Raw genomic sequence first — 16,491 nt, forward strand, 5'->3', positions numbered from 1 at the left:
GGCCGAGATCCCCGTCTCTCAGTCCAACCCGCACCGCAGACGAGAGCCAGGCCATGCAGGCGTGCAGAGGAGGTGTTGTCGGCCAGGAGAGCCTCCTCCGGAGTCCTCGTCGTCAGGCAGATAACGACCCCGTTATCTCCTCCAGGGTGCACGCACAGGAAGGAGCACACCCTTAGGAGGGAACCTGGCAGATAGGCACGGGAAAACACCACACCCCGGCCCCCGTGGGGGTGCACACCGCGTGCACGCCATCAGCGTTTGGTGCGGGGGACTTGAACTGGGTACCACCCTGGCAGGCAGCCGCCCCAGTCTGGCCTCAGCCCGTCTTCTTCCCTCTTTCTGGGTCACGTGAAGCCGGGTCGGCCGACCCTGAGAATCGAGAAACCAGCTGGCATGCCCCCTCTGTGGGCCTTCCTCTCCTGCCCCCCTTTCCCCTCAAACCCACATCCTCCGGGGCCAGAGGGGCCTCTCCCTGAGCTGCCCCTGGACGTGCCATTCCCCAGGGCCCCTCCCGAGGCAGGACAGCCCGCAGCCCAGGCGCCAGGCAGCCCTGGGGTCCTCTGTCCTTTGCCAGTTTTCCAGGAGACCTTTCTTCTTTCCTTTCTTCTTTGCCTTCCCCGCAAGGCTGGGGGCCAGCTGGGGTGAAGGGAGGGGAGTCCTCCGGCTTGCCCTCTACTCACCTCTGCCTGCCTGGGTCCTGGCGCCCTGGCTGAGCCTCTGCGAGCCTGGCATCCCAGGGTGGCAGCTGCTGAGAGGTGCTTCTAGGGCTCGGATGTCTGCAGGGCAGGCTGATGTAGGCAGAGGACATCAAGGGACTCAGGGCTTTGCCCTGCTCACTTGGGTGCTCACCCCGGGGCTGGCCAGGAGCTGGCTCTGAGTCCAGGCCTGGTCCTGCCTCTGGCTGGCCGTGTGACTCTGGGAAGTCACTTCCCCTCTCTGGGCCCATCTCCAGTTCCAAGAGGCAGCTCCACCAGGCGAGGGAGTATGAGGTGTGAGGTGGCAGCCCTGTGCCAGTGAGGAAAGTTTGGCTCTGCTGGGTAGAGTTGGGGGCAGACGAGGACCCCTGGCTAAGGACCTCCGGCAGATGGAAAACTCTGGGACCACTCTACATCAGGCGGGATGCAGCCCTGTGCCAATCAGGAAAGAAAGTTTGACTTTGCTGGGTAGAGTTGGGGGCAGGCGGGGACCCCTGGCTAAGGACCTCCGGTGGGTGGAACACTCTGGGTCCCCTCTGCGTCAGGTGGAGCTGGCAGTCCAAGGAGCTCCCGGGGCAGCCACCCTGGGGTCAGCAGGGGGACCCGAGGGCAGGGGTTGCTGCTGTGGTCTCCATCTGTGCATGTTTTTCTGTGTGCTCTATTTTTAGGGCTGCAGGCTCGTACAGGCAGTGACTCAGAGAGGAAGGGAGAGGAGGCGGAGGGGTGTCGGTGAGACACCCCAAAACAGAGGGGGTCTGCTGGGGCACCAGCCTTCCCCACGGGCAGAGAGGAGTCCAGCCTGTGATGCCCTTGCTGTGTGCTGGCTGGCACAAGGGCTGGGCCCTCCTTTGCATACTCGCGAACCGTGTATTGAGTGTGCTGAGTGTGTAGTGTGTCCCGGGGTCGGTAACAGACGTGAGCTGGGTGTGGCATCCTTCGGTCCCTGACACAGCCCAGGGTGGAGCTTCTGCGGACACAGCTCAGACGAGGAGGTGAGGCTCGAGGAGGTGAGGCTCGAGGGGGTGAGGCTCGAGGAGGTGAAATGACCCACCTGCTCCTCTAGTAAATACCCTGCCAGCCTGGGGCCACCCGCCCTGGGGTCCCCTTTGGGAAGAAGACCTGTGTTAAAAATCTGACTTTGCCACCAGCTAACCACCCAACTGAGGGCCCTTTACTCCATCTCTTTGAGCCTGTTTCCTTTTTTCTTTTTCAATATTTATTTATTTTTGGCTGGGCTGGGTCTCCATTGCTGCCCCGGCTTTTCTCGAGTTGCAGCGAGCAGGGGCTGCTCTCTCTGGTTGCAGTGGGTGGGCTGCTCCCTGTGGGGGCTTCTCTTGCCACGGATCACAGGCTCCAGGCGTGTGGGCTTCGGTCGTTGGGGTTTGTAGGCTCTAGAGTGCAGGCTCAGCAGCGTGGCTCATGGGCTTAGTGGCTCCGCAGCACGTGGGATCTTCCCGGGCCAGGGGTTGAACCCGTGTCTCCTGCATTGGCAGGCAGGCAGGTAGTTCTTTACCACTGAGCCACCAGGGAAGCCCTCTTCTTTTCTATTAATTTGACTTTTGATTTTATATTAGAGCATAGCCAATTAACAGTGTTGCGACAGTCTCAGGTAAACAGCTAAGGGACTCAGCCATACATACCCTGCAGAAGGAAAGGACCGCCCACTCCAGTAGCCTTGCCTGAAGAGTCCCTTGGACCGGGGAGCCTGGTGGGTTATGGTCCCCAGGGCTGCAGAGAGTGGGACACTCTAAGAGAAGCGACTTAGCACGCATGCACACACACATTTAAACACTCTCCCCAGACTCCCCTCCCATACTTTCCATATACCGTGGGCCATACAGGAGGTCCCTGTTGGTTATCCACTTAAACATTATCCATACAGCAGTGTGTACATGAGACTCTGTTTCTTTATAAAGTGGGGATCACCCATTTCATGTATCTGATGGGGTTGTTTCGAGGGTTAAGATTAATGTAGGCCAACACCCAGGGCAGTGCCCAGCTTGTGGTGGACATTCGTTGGGGACTCAGAGGAAATACGCTGGGAATTGCCGGGAGTTCATGTCCAGTCTCTGCTGTGTGACTCTGCATAAGTCACTGACTCTCCTGGTGCCTCATTTCCGTCTTCATAGGACAGGAGTGATAAGGCCTGCTCTGCCTGCCTACCTGGGAGTGTTGTTTATGCAGATCAGATACGATGGCTGGGAGCTGCGCTCAGGAGATATGAGTGCACAGAAGGAAAAACAAACCCTAGAACATACGGAGAAAAAGGTTTCCGAAAAGAAACTTCAAGTACTTTATTGCAAGAAAAAATAAGCCTTTTATTTAACATCTGGGGGGGATGGGGGTGGGCAGTGGGGATTGTTGCCATAATCTCACATTTCCAAGGCAGTTGGCCTTAGCCTTGTCATGTGAGATGAATAGGTCTCCCCCTTGGGGAGCCAGTGCCTGGCACCTAGTAGGTGGTCGATAAGTGGCCATGGTGGCTGTGAGTGGAGTTACTAACCGCCACAGCATGAAAAGTGCCAGTCAGGACACCGGTTTGGCTTCACTGCAAGGTGTGTGTAGGGGTGAGTTGGAGTCAGGTTCTCAAGGGCCTTGAATACCAAGCTGAGGAATTTTCTCTGCAAGCCAGTGGGAAAACCACCAGCGGGACTGACTGAGCCTTCTGTGGGCAGGCCTTGGGTAGAAGCTAGTCCAGCCCGGTTCTCTGCCCTGCCCCTGCTGGGTGAGTACGGCTCCACTGCCTGTTTCTCTGGGTCCCCTTTCCCTCCTGTATGCAAAGGAGAGAGCTCCAGCCTCTTCCGTCCCAGCAACACGAGAGAGGACCAAGGCACCAACCAGTCAGTCAACCAGGGGCCGTTGTCTGTGCCAGAAATCAGGAGGCCTGTGTCCCCCTCTGAGCTCATCCCACGAGCGGTGTGACCCTGGGCAGTGCCGGCCTCTGTGAGCCTTCCTTTCCATCGCTTCAATGGGTGGGTGCAGTTTCTGCCTTTGTACCGTGGCTCGAGTGAGGCGGAGAAGGAAATAGCAACCCAGTATTCTTGCCTGGAGAATCCCGTGGAGAGAGGAGCCTGGTGGGCTGCTGTCCATGGGGTCGCACAGAGTCAGACACGACTGAAGCGACTCAGCAGCAGCAGCTACTGAGGCGGAGCTGGTGACCGCGCTCTGTGAGCCTCAGGTGTGCCGTGTCGCTAGGGGAATTGCGCTCTTTCTTGCCAGTACGCGTTCCCCAGGCTCCCCTGAGAATCTGGGGGTGCTGGGACCTGCGGGGGACAGTGGGTGAGAACAGACTCCTGCGTGGCCAGGGAGGCCATGACCTTCCCGTGGCCACATGCCTGCCGCAGCCAGGCTGTTGGGGCAGTGGGCAGGTGAGGCAGGTGGTCTGCAAGGGAGAGCTGCCCCATCCCTGCTCAGAGGCGATCCCTTCCCAAGACCCCGCTCCTCTGAGCTGGGACTTTGGGGAGTGGGTGGAGGGTGACCTTGGGGACTTCTCTCTGCTTGCGGCAGAACTGTTGGGGCAGCTGCAGCTCCTCTGTTTGGGAGGGGCTGAAGGTCGAGGCCAAGGCTGATGGCAGGCCCACCTCTCACGCTGCTGCAGCATCCCCACCTTGGGGTCCAGAGAGAGGCCACCCACTCCAGCAGCCTCATGATAGCCCAGGCAGCGGGCTACAGATGGGGGAGGGCTGAAGCTCTGGGACAGTGGCTCCAGCCTGGCCCAGTCTATCACCTGCCTCCACCTAAGATGTGGGAGCTTTTCCAGGTGCATAGGGGTGCCCTTACGGCCCCTTTCCCAGGGCTTCAAACACCCCCGAAACAGGACCGCAGAGCCCCGGGGGACAAAGCACTCACCTGTGTCAGTTGCGGCCAGGGCCCCAGACCTCCCTGGCTGGAGAGGTGTGGTCCTCGTGGTTCTCTGAGGGGCAGAGAAACCTGGCACCCTTGCCGCCCACCCCTGTCCCCAGCTGCACTGTTGGGGTCTGCCCTATGTTAGCCAGGGAGGGAGCTGGCTGGCTGAGGGATTCTGGGAGCGTTCCTGGCAGGGGAGAAGCAGAATTGGGGGTGAGTGATGACGGATGGTGGGGGGAGGCTTCACTGGGTGCTTACAGTCTGCTGGGCCCTGTGCTGAGTGCTTTCCATGGGTCTGTCTCATTCATTCCTCAGAGCCACTCTCATTAGGCCCACTGAAGCTCCGAGAGGTTAAACAGCCTGTCTAAGGTCACCCAGCTGGCGTGTGGCTGGAGCTGAGACTTGAATTAATGGCTGTTGGATTCCGTTTTTAGCCACTGTGGTGTACTGCATGCAGAATTTGATGGGGAGGGGGCCTGAGACCTAGTTCTAGCCAGGGGGTGGGGTAGGGCTCAAACCCTGGGGCTGCCCCAACCTTCGGGACCTAGCCCTGAACCTCCCGGCTCCCTCCCATGCCCTGCCCTTTCCCTTCTGTCTGTGGGGCTCAGCATCCCAGGCTAGGTTGGGAGAAGAGGACAACTGGGGAGATTTGTTTGCAGAGGTTCCCAAGGATGTCCAATCCCACAGACCCTGGATTCCCCTGCACACCGCGCCCCTGCCCCCCACCCCGCACTAGTCTGCATCAATTCCCAGCTCAGAAACTGAGAAATCCTCAGCATCAGAGCTGGAGAGGAGCCCGTGGAATCCGCTGGTCCAGCCCCCTCATTCTACAGATAATAATTATGATGATTGCAGCCGATGGCGGCAATTCACAAAGGGCTTTCACATCTGGGCTGCCTCCCACGTGCGTTCGCCGGAGCCCTCGGGGCTGGCGCGGCGCGTGTGGCCTTTGTTAGCTTTCTCACCGTGTGGCCAAGGAAACTGGGGTTCAGGGAGAGGCGGAGATGGACTCCACCCCCAGATCTGGCTTCCCCTGAGCCCACTGCACTGTCCCATGTCCCCTGAGACCCACAGCCCACGTGGTGTGGCCCCACGACTGCATCCTGCATTGGGGACAGTGTGTAGGGGGTGCATTTGCTGAGGGGGGTCTGCTTCTGTGAGGTCAGCGTGGGCACGAGGCAGGTATCAGGTGTGGCTGCCCGCCCTCCTCCCTGTTCAGGGGGACACACACCCTCTGTCCGGGCAGAGAGTATACGTTGAGGGCAGAGCTGTTTTCTAGGGGCCTCTCCAGGCTGCCCCCCTTAATCAGACGGAGCAGGCAGCTTAGAGAGCCCTCCTTTCGTGGAGAAGGGAGCTGGGGGCTGGAGGGGTGGGGAGCTGCCCACGGTCCCGCTGGGGAAGTGGTAGAGCTGGACCCGGGTCCTCCTGAAGGTCCCTCGTGTGGCTGTGCTGATGCAAGTCCCAAGAACAGGACAGCCTGCACTTACTGGGTGCCTACTGTGTGCCAGGGTTGGGCGCTTTACACTGAACTCTCAGAACAACCCCCTGGGGTAAGTATTGACACTATCATTCTTTTTTTATTTATTTAAAGAGTATGGTCTCCCAAGCGTCCATTCAACAGACTGTACTTTTCATATTTTTAAAGAAAAATTTTAATTAATTTGTTTTAATTGGAGGCTAATTACTTTACAATATTGTAGTGGTTTTTTGCCATAAATTGCCGTGAATGACGCTATCATTCTCATTGTTGTTGATCAGTCGCTGAGTCGTGTCTGACTCTTTGCAAACCCCCCATTCTTCTCATCACCGTCCCCTTTTATAGATGAAGACGCAGAGGCTTTGAGAGGTTATGAAAATGGCCCAAAGTCACAAACTAGGAAGTGCCAGAGGAAATAATTCAGTCAGGTCCACCTGACTCCCAGCCCACACTGATGTCAGTCCCTGTGTATAGTCCGACAGGAATAAAATTTATTTTGTCCTTCCTGTTGTTCATTGCCAGCCTAGGACCCCATTCATTCCCTGAACATTGATGGAGCGCCTTCTATGCCAAGGAGACCAGAGAGCTGATCTGGGCTCAGAGGCTGGGGGTTGAGGGTCAGAGGTTAGGCAGTAAAGTAGGAGGGTCTCCAGACCCTTCTAAACCAAGGATGGCCACCCTCCCTCTCCATCTGTCCCCATGCCAGCCACAGACCACATGTTGGTAACCTCTTTCTCTGCCCATCATTTTGCCCATGCTGTATGCTGTAGCCTGATTTTTCCCTCTTAAGAATTGGAGGTGTGACTCAGCAAGGGGCTTCTGGATTTCATACACCTCAGAAGACTCTGTGGGCAACAGCAAGGCCAACCACCACCATGCTAACTCTTCATGGGCACAAGGCACCGTGGCGACTCCTCTGCCTCTGTGCCCCACCTTGTATGATGGTCACCATCACCTGTGAGTCAGGAGCTGGTGCTCGCCCACTGTCCAGATGTGAGAACTGAGGCTTACTCAGGCCTGGGCTGGGCTCCACTCTGTCCGGCTCTCAGGCCTGTGTCCTTATCCCTGGCTCACATTGCCCTGCTCTGGATCCAGGCTCTGTGCCCAGGCTGTGTGGCTGTGCATTTAGAAGCCTGGTTCCTGGAAGGCAAGCTTCAGCCAAATACATGTTGAGTGTGCCTTGGGAAGTGCTTTGTGGGGCTAATGCTTGTGAAGATGGAGAGACTGGGTTTTGTTTCTTTGAGGGACGTGGGACCCCATGCAACCACCCCCACCTGCCCTCCTGAGGCAGAAGAGGCTTTCAGGCGTCCAGGGTGTCAGGGCCAGGCGGCGTGTGCTGTCTGAGAGCTTTCTTCTTGGCTGAAATGTCCCTGAGACTGACTCAGAGCTGAGTCACCTTGGGGATGGGGGGAGTTGGGGGGGAGAGGTCTTTTTTTTTCTATTTGACTTGGGTCTTAATTGGGGCTTCCCTGATAGCTCAGCTGGTAAAGTGTCTGCCTGCAATGCAGAATACCCGGGTTTGATCCCTGGGTCGGGAAGATCCCCTGGAGAAGGAAATAGCAACCCACTCCAGTACTCTTGCCTGGAGAATCCCATGGACAAAGGAGCCTGGTGGGCTACAGTCCTTGGGGTCCCAAAGAAAGGCATGTGGGTGTGGGATCTATCTCCCTGACCAGAGATCAAACCTGGGCCCCCTGTACTGGGAGCTTGCAGTCTTAGCTGCTGGACCACCAGCAAAGTCCCAACCTTAGGGGATCTTCACAGCTACTTCTATTTCCCTGGCCCTTGGGCAGGCAAGCCTCGTAGCCTCTCAAAATTTCTGTTTCATGGTCTGTGAACTGGGGATAATTTACAGGGTGGTCATGCGGACTGAACTAATCAGAGTGCCCGGCACATGGCCTCAGGGACTAGCAGCGGCTCTTACTGAGTTGGGATGCTCTGTGTGATGGGGGCTGAAGTCTCCCCGGAGAGAGGGGGGTCGGGGAGAGAGATTGGGGTGGCAGGAGAGAGCTGGATCTGCTCTTTGGGCCGGCCTCAGTTTCCCCATCAGCCATGGCTGACATAAAACTCTTGCATAACCAGCCTCAGCGGGGGCTCTTGTGATCACAGAGGTCCCGGGGCGCGTAGGTGCGTCTCCATGAGCTGCACACCCAGGGGTCGGCTCCGGGGGCCGTGGGGGCGGCGGGAACACGGTGGGCGGCAGCACAGCTGCCACCATTGTGGCCCGCAGGTGTGTTATTGTGGGCCGGGAAAAGGCGCTGGCAGTTCGAGCCGGAGATTAGGGGGGAAAGCGGGTTCGCGGGCCGCCTCCGCTCACGGGGGAGCAGAGGAGGTCGCGGGTGAGCGGCGCGCGGAGCGGGGTGCAGGGCGCATCCTCCAGGCCCCCTCGGGTCCCCGCCCTCTCCGGAAGAGATGCCCGGGGCGCTGTCCCTGGTCCTGGAGCCTGCCCGTTTCCGTGCTGGCCAGTGGGGGGCGCCCGGGACCGCGGTGGATGCGTGCTTTATTTTCCTGGAATGGTATTCCCAGATAATAAGCCTACCCACACACACAGTTTAAAAAAACCAAAGACCAAACTGCCCTCAGAGAAGTAAAAGCCCTCACTTCCATAGATAAAGACTCTGGCGTGATCACACACTAATGAATTAACCGAATGCTTGCTTCTGCTTGTATAGTTTAAAAAAATTTGAGATTTAAGGGCAGAAAATCTTATTGTGGTGCCTGACTTTTAGTTCAGAATGGCTCCAGTTGTTATATCTCTGGGAGGCTCAGTATGTATTCGGTTCAGGTCAGTACAGTCGCTCAGCCATGTCCGACTCTTTGCGACCCCATGAATCGCAGCATGCCAGGCCTCCCTGTCCATCACCAACTCCCAGAGTTCACTAAAACTCATGTCCGTTGAGTCGGTGATGCCATCCAACCATCTCATCCTCTGTCGTCCCCTTCTGCTCCTGCCCCCAATCCCTCCCCAGCATCAAGGTCTTTTCCAATGAGTCAACTCTTTGCATGAGGTGGCCAAAGTACTGGAGTTTCAGCTTTAGCATCAATCCTTCCAAAGAACACCCAGGACTGATCTCTTTTAGGATGGACTGGCTGGATCTCCTTGCAGTCCAAGGAACTCTCAAGAGTCTTGTCCAACACCACAGTTCAAAAGCATCAATTCTTCAGTGCTCAGCTTTCTTCACAGTCCAACTCTCACATCCATACATGACCACTGGAAAAACCATAGCCTTGACTAGACGGACCTTTGTTGGCAGAGTAATGTCTCTGCTTTTGAATATGCTATCTAGGTTGGTCATAACTTTTCTTCCAAGGAGTAAGGAGCTGCCCTGAAGGGAGCTCTGAACATAAGCTGTCTCTCTTCCAGTTCAACTTACCGCTTCTGAACATGGGCGGGGAGGGCCATGCTCTTAGCAGGGGGCAGGACAGACAGGCTGGCTGGATCCCAGCCTGTAATGTGTGAGAGGGGGTCTTGGCTTCCCCTCTCTTAGGGAGGCAGGAGTTCACACCACTTGATCTCTACCTTTAGTTCTTCCCAGTAGTTGGCTGAGCACTGGGTGTGTGTGTGTGTGTGTGTGTGTGTGTGTGTGTGTGTGTGTGTGTGCATGTATGCCTGTGTATATTTTGTGTGATCTGAGTTTGTGGGCCTTAGTGATTTCTCTGCATGAATCTGTTGTCATTGGTGTGTATTCACGTGTGTGTACAAACCCAGCCCTAGTCAGCAGGTGAGCACTCACCGATTTGGGACCTCTGGGTGTGAACTTGACTTGACCTTTGCACGTGTGTGGGGGGGGTTTGGACTGTGGGGGCTGATGTTCTGCATGCCTTAGCCCTTGATGTGATCTCTACAGGCATGAGTTAGGCGTCTCTGTGCCCGGTACAAGGGCAGGCAGCATGTGTGACCTGGTGAGGTTTCTGTGCAGGGGTACACAGCAGTCCACACAGACTCTGTCTTGTTCATCCTCTGCCCCTAGTTCCTGAACAGCATCAGACACACAGTGTGTATCTGAGTAGCCGGAAGTCTCAGGAACTCACTCAATGGGACGGGAGGCTCAGAATCAGGACGGTTTGTTGGTTCAGTGACCTCACCAGACAGCTGCCTGGGGACAGGGTGTGAGCCAAGGCACACCCACTCCTCCCACCATCCGTTCCCAGGGCCTAGGGACCCTCCAGGAGACTCCCTTTCCAGGAGCTCAGGGTTAGCAGCATCTTAGGTTTGGGTGGGTGCAGCTTGGCTAGAAGGGCCATGAGCGAAGGATGCTTTGAACCTATGAAATTCTCTCAAGGCAAATGTGTTTTTCCGTGATTATGTCTCTAGTCCAGCAAAGTGAGAGTGATGAGTCAACGGAGACCGAGAGAGGAAAACTGGTTAACATGGGAGGCTGCCTGGCCAGGCAGGAAGCCCAGCACTGCCCTGCCCCCTGCTCAGGATACCGCCCCCGCCACCTGCCCCCAGCAGATAACCTGAATGGGAATGACAGGGGGCAGGGAAAGCATGGAAGGTCACTGGGGATCCACTGGGTTTCCCCAGGGGCTTAGATGGTAAGGAATCTATCTGCAATGCAGGAGACTGCAGTTCGATCCCTGGGATAGGAAGATGCCCTGGGGGAGGGCATGGCAGCCCACTCCAGTATTCTTGCCTGGAGAATCCCAGAGACAGAGGAGCCCAGCGGGCTATGGCCCACAGGGTCGCATAGGATCGGATGTGCAACTAACGCTAAGCCTAGCTGGCGAGAATCGGCCCCACGAGCCCCATCTGGAACCCAGGCTCTTCTCTTCCCAGGAGGCTGCCCCTCCCCGGGGCCCTCAGGTGTCCCTGTGGAGTGTTGGGAAGGCAGCACTGGAGGCAGGGGGTGGGACTTTCAGGGTTCAGCCCGGGGTGAACTTGGAGAGGGAGCTCTGCGTCCCGCCACCCCTGTCTGCTTTCCTCCTCCTTCACACTGTCTGGCACCTGTTTGAACAACTCGGGTGCAAAATCAGGGTGGCCCAGAAGAGGAGGCTTCTTCTGAGAAGGAGGGCCTGGTCCCTGGAGGGCAGCCTGGCTCTGGTTTCTAGGAGAGAGGCTGGAGGAAAAGGAGGAAGGCGCTCCATCCCCCTCCCTCCCCCAAAGATGACAGTGGCTTCCCCGAGCCAGTCTGCGAACCCCAGCTCTGTGCTACCTCCAGAGGGCTGAGCACCCTGTCACAGGCGAGTGTTAGACACGATACAGGGAGGCAATGCCAGAGCCAGGCGGGGCACCCCCTGCCCTTACTGCCTCGTGCCAGTGTGTCTGTCTTAGACGTTGCTCCACATGCCCACACAGATCCGCCCACCCACCTTCTTTCCAACAGCTGCATGTACTGCATGGTGCCAGGGGCCTGAGTTTACTTCTCTGGTTCTCTCTGGATGGCCATTAGCTTGTTTTGGAACTCTTACCAATATATCTTTCAGTTCAGTTCAGTCGCTTAGTTGTGTCTGACTCTTTGCGACCCCATGGACTGCAGCACGCCAGGCCTCCCTGTCCATCACCAACTCCCGGAGTTAAACTCATGTCCGTGGAGTCAGTGATGCCATCCAACCATCTCATCCTCTGTCCTCTCCTTCTCCTCCAGCCTTCAATCTTTCCCAGCATCAGGGTCTTTTCAGATGAGTCAGTTCTTTGCATCAGGTGGCCAAATTATTGGAGTTTCAGCTTCAGCATCCATCCTTCCAATGAATATTCAGGCCTGATTTCCTTTAGGATGGACTGGTTGGATCTCCTTGCAGTCCAAGGGACTCTCGAGAGTCTTCTCCAACACCACAGTTAAAAAGCAACAAGTCTTCGGTACTCAGCTTTCTTTATAGTCCAACAGTCACATCCATACATGACTACTGGAAAAGCCATAGCTTTGACTAGATGGACCTTTGTTGACTAGATGGACCAAAGTAATGTCTCTGCTTTTTAATAAGCATCTTTGCTAACTCAAAAAAGAAAACAGTGATTTCATGTAGTCCCACCTAATAAAGATGATGCTGGAGAGTTTTATTTAACAAATGCATTTGACTCAAATACTATTCTCAATGCTTTTAAAGTATTAACTTAGTTAATCCTTGGCAAAACCCTTTGAAGTAGGTACTCTTATGTTCATCATCAGCCTTATTTTGCAGATGAAGAAACTGAGGCACAGAAAGATCAGGTGACTTGCCGAAGGTCACACAGCTGACGAGGTGGAGAGCTGGGATTTGAACGCTGAGGAGGGTCGTAAAAATGAGGATATAAGCCCTTATTTTCCTGTCCCTTGTCCTTGGCCGTCCGTCTTGAGAGTCACCTGTGCTCATGTAGTGGGTCCATTCTAGGAGGTGCTTCTGCAGGTTCAGAAGAGGCATTAGGTTCTGCTGTGGCCAGAGGGACTGGGGCTGGCCTGGGGGTGGCCTGTGCGTTGTCGGCCGAGGGACCGTGACACCTACCCCACCCCACCCCAGCTCTTGCCAGTGAGCCAGCTGCAGCTGGTCAGCGCCCAAGAGTCCGGGCCCACACTGGGCTCTTTGTCTTCGGTAGGAACGCTGCAGCCCCCACGGCCCCTCTCAAGGGCCCACTGTCCCAGCACCAGCAGGGCCTCCCGGGGGCCCAGCCTGGCTGGGAAGCTTGGCACATCGCAGGCCTCCTGGTTACCCTGCCAAGCGGACATGCAGGGCCCTTCCCACTGAAGGGCCTGAGGATGCCTTCCCACTGAAAAGAGACTGGCGAGCGTGAGGGCTGTGTCCAGGCGGGCGCCGCACCTGGGATGGGGCTGGAGTCCCGGGTCCTGGCCCTGAGGTTGTGTGTGCTCCTGTGACCCAGGCCCAGTGCCCAGTGCTTCCTCCTCCACCCACTGCAGCTCTGGGGGTGCCCTGCCACTCCCACCACTGAGGAAGGAGAGACTTCCTCCCTCTTCGGGGCAATCTCAGTGCGCCTAGGGTTGCCCCTCTGGAGCCCGACCAGGCTGCCCCGGGAGGAGTGGGCTTCCCACTCTGCCCGGGAACCTGCAGCCCTGCCCAGAGCAGGAGGGGCCCGGCCCCAGCTCCAGAGTGCCCTGCCAAGGGGACCCTCCTCTGAGAACCCAACCAAGGGGGTGGTTCCTGGATAGGGAAAATCACACGGGCCCGTCCCAGTCTCCAAACTCTCAGGGGGCTCTGGAGGGTTCTCCCGCCCACCGGTGTGGAGAGGAGAGGGGGTCCAGGGGGCGCAGAGAGGAGGGCTAGGGCAGGGGGAGTTCTACAAGAGAGGGGCATTTGCTCTGAGCCAAGGTCTCCGTTTCTTCGTGTCTGAAAGGAGGAGATGGCTACGCTCACAGCCCTGCCGGGGCGAGGCAAGCCGTGGAATCTTCTCCCCAGAGCCACCATTTCCCAGTGGAAAATGGAGCTCACTGAGCCAGGGCTCAGGGCCCAGGAGGAACGGTTCGTGAGAGGCCTCTTAAGAATCCCACCACCCTACGGTTGTGCCCTTGGGTGTCCTTTCTCTCATCTCCCCCCATTGCAGGCTCTTTGAACAGAAAGCCCCATGGAAAGTGTCAAGGTTCTCGGGGCCTCCCTGGGTGCGGGGTGGGGGGTGGGAGGCAGACTGGGTGTTCTGGGAGGGGTGAGTGAGTCCTGGGGCAGGGGCAGGCCCCCTGCCTCCTGATGCATCTTTTCTTGGAGCGGGAGAGACAGCTTCCTGTGGGATGCAGCCGGGATCGTGGGCTCTGGGGGAGCTGCGTGGCGTGTCTGCTGACTGAATGCACAACCGGCTCAAGGTCTCAGGGCCCAGTTTGTCTCTGAAGGCTGCCGAGGGAAGGAACCCAGGCTGGATGCATTTTCGAGAAGAGGGTGGGTCCTTGCACTTCCTGCTCTGCTCCTCTTCACCTGGGCTCAGGGGTGATCCCGGGAGCGGGGAATGAGAGTGGGCCACTGGGGCTCTGTTCCCCGCCTCCACTCATTTGAGAGCAGACTGGCCCACAGGGCAGGAGTCTCCCAGCTGGCATTTACTGAGCATTTACTGTGGCAGGCCTGGCCCTACAGCTCCACATCCATGGACTCCTTCCGTCATCACGAGGGCCCCAGGGGATCAGTCCTGTTCTGTTGTTACTGTGGGTCAGTCGCCCTGTTGCATCCGACTCTTTGCAACTCCATGGACTGCAGCATGCCAGGCCTCCCTGTCCCTTACCATCTCCCGGAGTTTGCCCAAGTTCGTGTTAGTTGCATCGGTGATGCCATCCAGCCATCTCATCCTCTCAGTTCAGTTCAGTCGCTCAGTCGTATCTGACTCTTTGCCACCCCATGGACTGCAGCACGCCAGGCGTCCCTGTCCATCACCAACTCCTGGAGCTTGCTCAAACTCATGTCCATTGAGTCAGTGATGCCATCCAACCATCTCATCCTCTGTCACCCCCTTCTCCTCCCGCCTTCAATCTTTCCCAGCATCAAGGGCTTTTCCAATGAGTCAGCTCTTCACATCAGGTGGCCAAAGTATTGGAATTTCAGCGTCAGCATCAGTCCTTCCAATGAATATTCAGGACTGATCTCCTTTAGGATGAACTGGTTGGATCTCATCCTCTGACGCCCTCTTTTTCTGCCCTCGATCTTTCCCAGCATCAGGGACTTTTCCAATGAGTCTTATTTTAAATAGGTGAGAAATTCGAGGTCGAGTGCAAACCATTTTGACTCTGGATTCCTAAATTCTGGACCCAGCTCGCTCTGGGCTCCCCACCCCCCCACCTCCTGATGACCGGAGAGGGGACAGCTCCGCTCCTGGTGGGAGGGGGCGGTGCCCTAGAGTGTTGCCTGCAGAAGAGGGTGCGCAACCCGGGTCGCCCGGGGTCTGGGGATGGGGGCGGGGACGGGCCTTGTCCTCCCCGCTCGCCGCCCCTCCGCCAGCGCCGAGGCCCCGCCCGGCCCTCCCGCCTCCCCGCCCCGAGGTCCCCGCTCGGAAAGTCCAGCGAATCCCCCGCGCCGTCCCCCCACCCGGCCCGAGGGCGGCGCGAACAAGCGGCCCTTTCTGTGCGCGGCTGCCCCGGACAGCTGGCCTGCAGCCCGCGGGGGCGCGGACAATCCCGGGGCTTGTGGCCGGGGGTGGGGCACCGGGGGTTGCCAAGGTGACCCGGGCTCGGGCAGCAGCTCGGGCTCGGCGCGGGCGGCACCATGAGCGGCCGGAAGCGCAGCTTCACCTTCGGGGCCTACGGGGGGTAGGTGCGCGGGGGTAGGGGAGCGCGCGCGCCCGCCGGCGTCCGCTTCGGGTCTGGGGGCGCCCGGAGCTGTGAACCTGTGTGGATGTGTGGGGTGAGCGGTCTGATGTCAGGGCCGTAACTTGCGGTGTTGGTAAGTCTGTGTGTGTGTGTGTGAGTGCGCGCGCGCGCGCACGCGCTCCGATTGGATACCCCTGTGCACGTGCGCGGACGCAAGTGGCCGTGGGCATTTCTGTGTTTGTGTCTAACGCGTGGCAGTGGTAGGTGTCTGACTGTGTGTGTGGACTGACAGGCTGGGCCTGTGTGTGTTCACGCCAGGCGTGTGCATATAGGTAGTGGGGGGTGGGAAAAGGCAGGTCCAGGGGAAGCCCTGCGGGGGGCCCCCGACTTGGCTCCTGAGGCTACCCAGCCCCTGCAGTGAGGCTTTGGGAGGAGGGAACATATAAGCCGTAGCCACCCCGAACCCCGGGGCACCCCTCTGGCTGCCCCATCTCAGCCTGCCTGGCTTTCAGGAACCCTCTCCTCTGGGACTGCTGGCTGGAGATCTGTGGGTGGGGGTGGGGGGCTGGAGAGTCGAAGTGGTGCCTGGTCCATCTTGGGTTCACTGTCCTTCCCGACCCCAGGTGCCCACCCCAGAGGAGTGCGCAGGTGGGCCAGGAGGATCTGTGTCTTAGGCGGAGGTTTGGGACCTTGGAAGGAAGACTGGGGAGACAGACCGGCTCCTCTCCTGGCTGGCCAGGAAGTTGCATAACCTTCAGCAAGGCCTCCCTCCTGGTGGTCAGAGGGACACCGGGGACCCACCTTCCGTGTGCAGAGCCCTCGGGGCTGCTCACACGTGTCACGCTGCAGACTGTGGGTTCTTTGAGCTGTAGGGATGGTGTCCCCTCTCTAGGCGCCCATCCCCCCCGGGGACCCCGCAGAGGGGCCAGGTGCGGTGGGAGACCCGAGAGCTGCCTACTGGGCAGGGGGGCTCTCTGGGCCATCAGGCCAGCCCCCAGCGATTGGCCTGGAGCCTCCTGGTGCAGGAGGCTCTCCGCTGATGCTGGGAGGCAGCAGGGCGCGGGGCTGCACTCTGTTGTATGACTTTAGGCAAGTCCTGGCTTCCCTGGCCTCCCGGGCCCCACCTGCATGAGGTGGTCCCCGGGAGACCCCAGCCCTGCATCCCCAGTTCATGTCTCCTGAGATGGCAGGTCCTATCTGGGGCCCCTTTCCCCTTCTCCTTTGGCCCCTGGCCAGGGAGCAGGGCTTGTTTGTTGTCCCATCAAGGTGGGAAGGTTGAGCTGTCCTCTACCCCAGGTGCCCTTGGAGGGTGGTGGGG

At 58.1% G+C, this 16,491-nt stretch overlaps 1 protein-coding gene across 10 annotated transcripts in view; it reads left to right on the top strand.

Annotated features, from left to right (window-relative positions):
• The window catches only part of RAP1GAP (RAP1 GTPase activating protein), a 69,388-nt gene that overhangs the window by 2,183 nt on the left and 50,714 nt on the right, over positions 1 to 16,491 (top strand). For 3 of the 10 annotated variants that reach the window (XM_027965559.3, XM_060411478.1, XM_042244621.2), the window contains exon 1: positions 15,073 to 15,173. The exons of 6 other annotated variants lie outside the window; for them this stretch is intronic. In XM_027965559.3, coding sequence (XP_027821360.1) covers positions 15,130 to 15,173 — 44 coding nt within the window. In that variant the 5' untranslated portion in view covers positions 15,073 to 15,129. Of the gene's footprint in view, positions 1 to 15,072; positions 15,307 to 16,491 lie in introns of those variants that run through there. One more of the 10 variants, XM_042244627.1, reaches the window with a different exon arrangement.

The sequence above is a fragment of the Ovis aries genome, chromosome 2, assembly GCF_016772045.2.
Source record: "Ovis aries strain OAR_USU_Benz2616 breed Rambouillet chromosome 2, ARS-UI_Ramb_v3.0, whole genome shotgun sequence".
Lineage (NCBI taxonomy): Eukaryota > Metazoa > Chordata > Mammalia > Artiodactyla > Bovidae > Ovis > Ovis aries.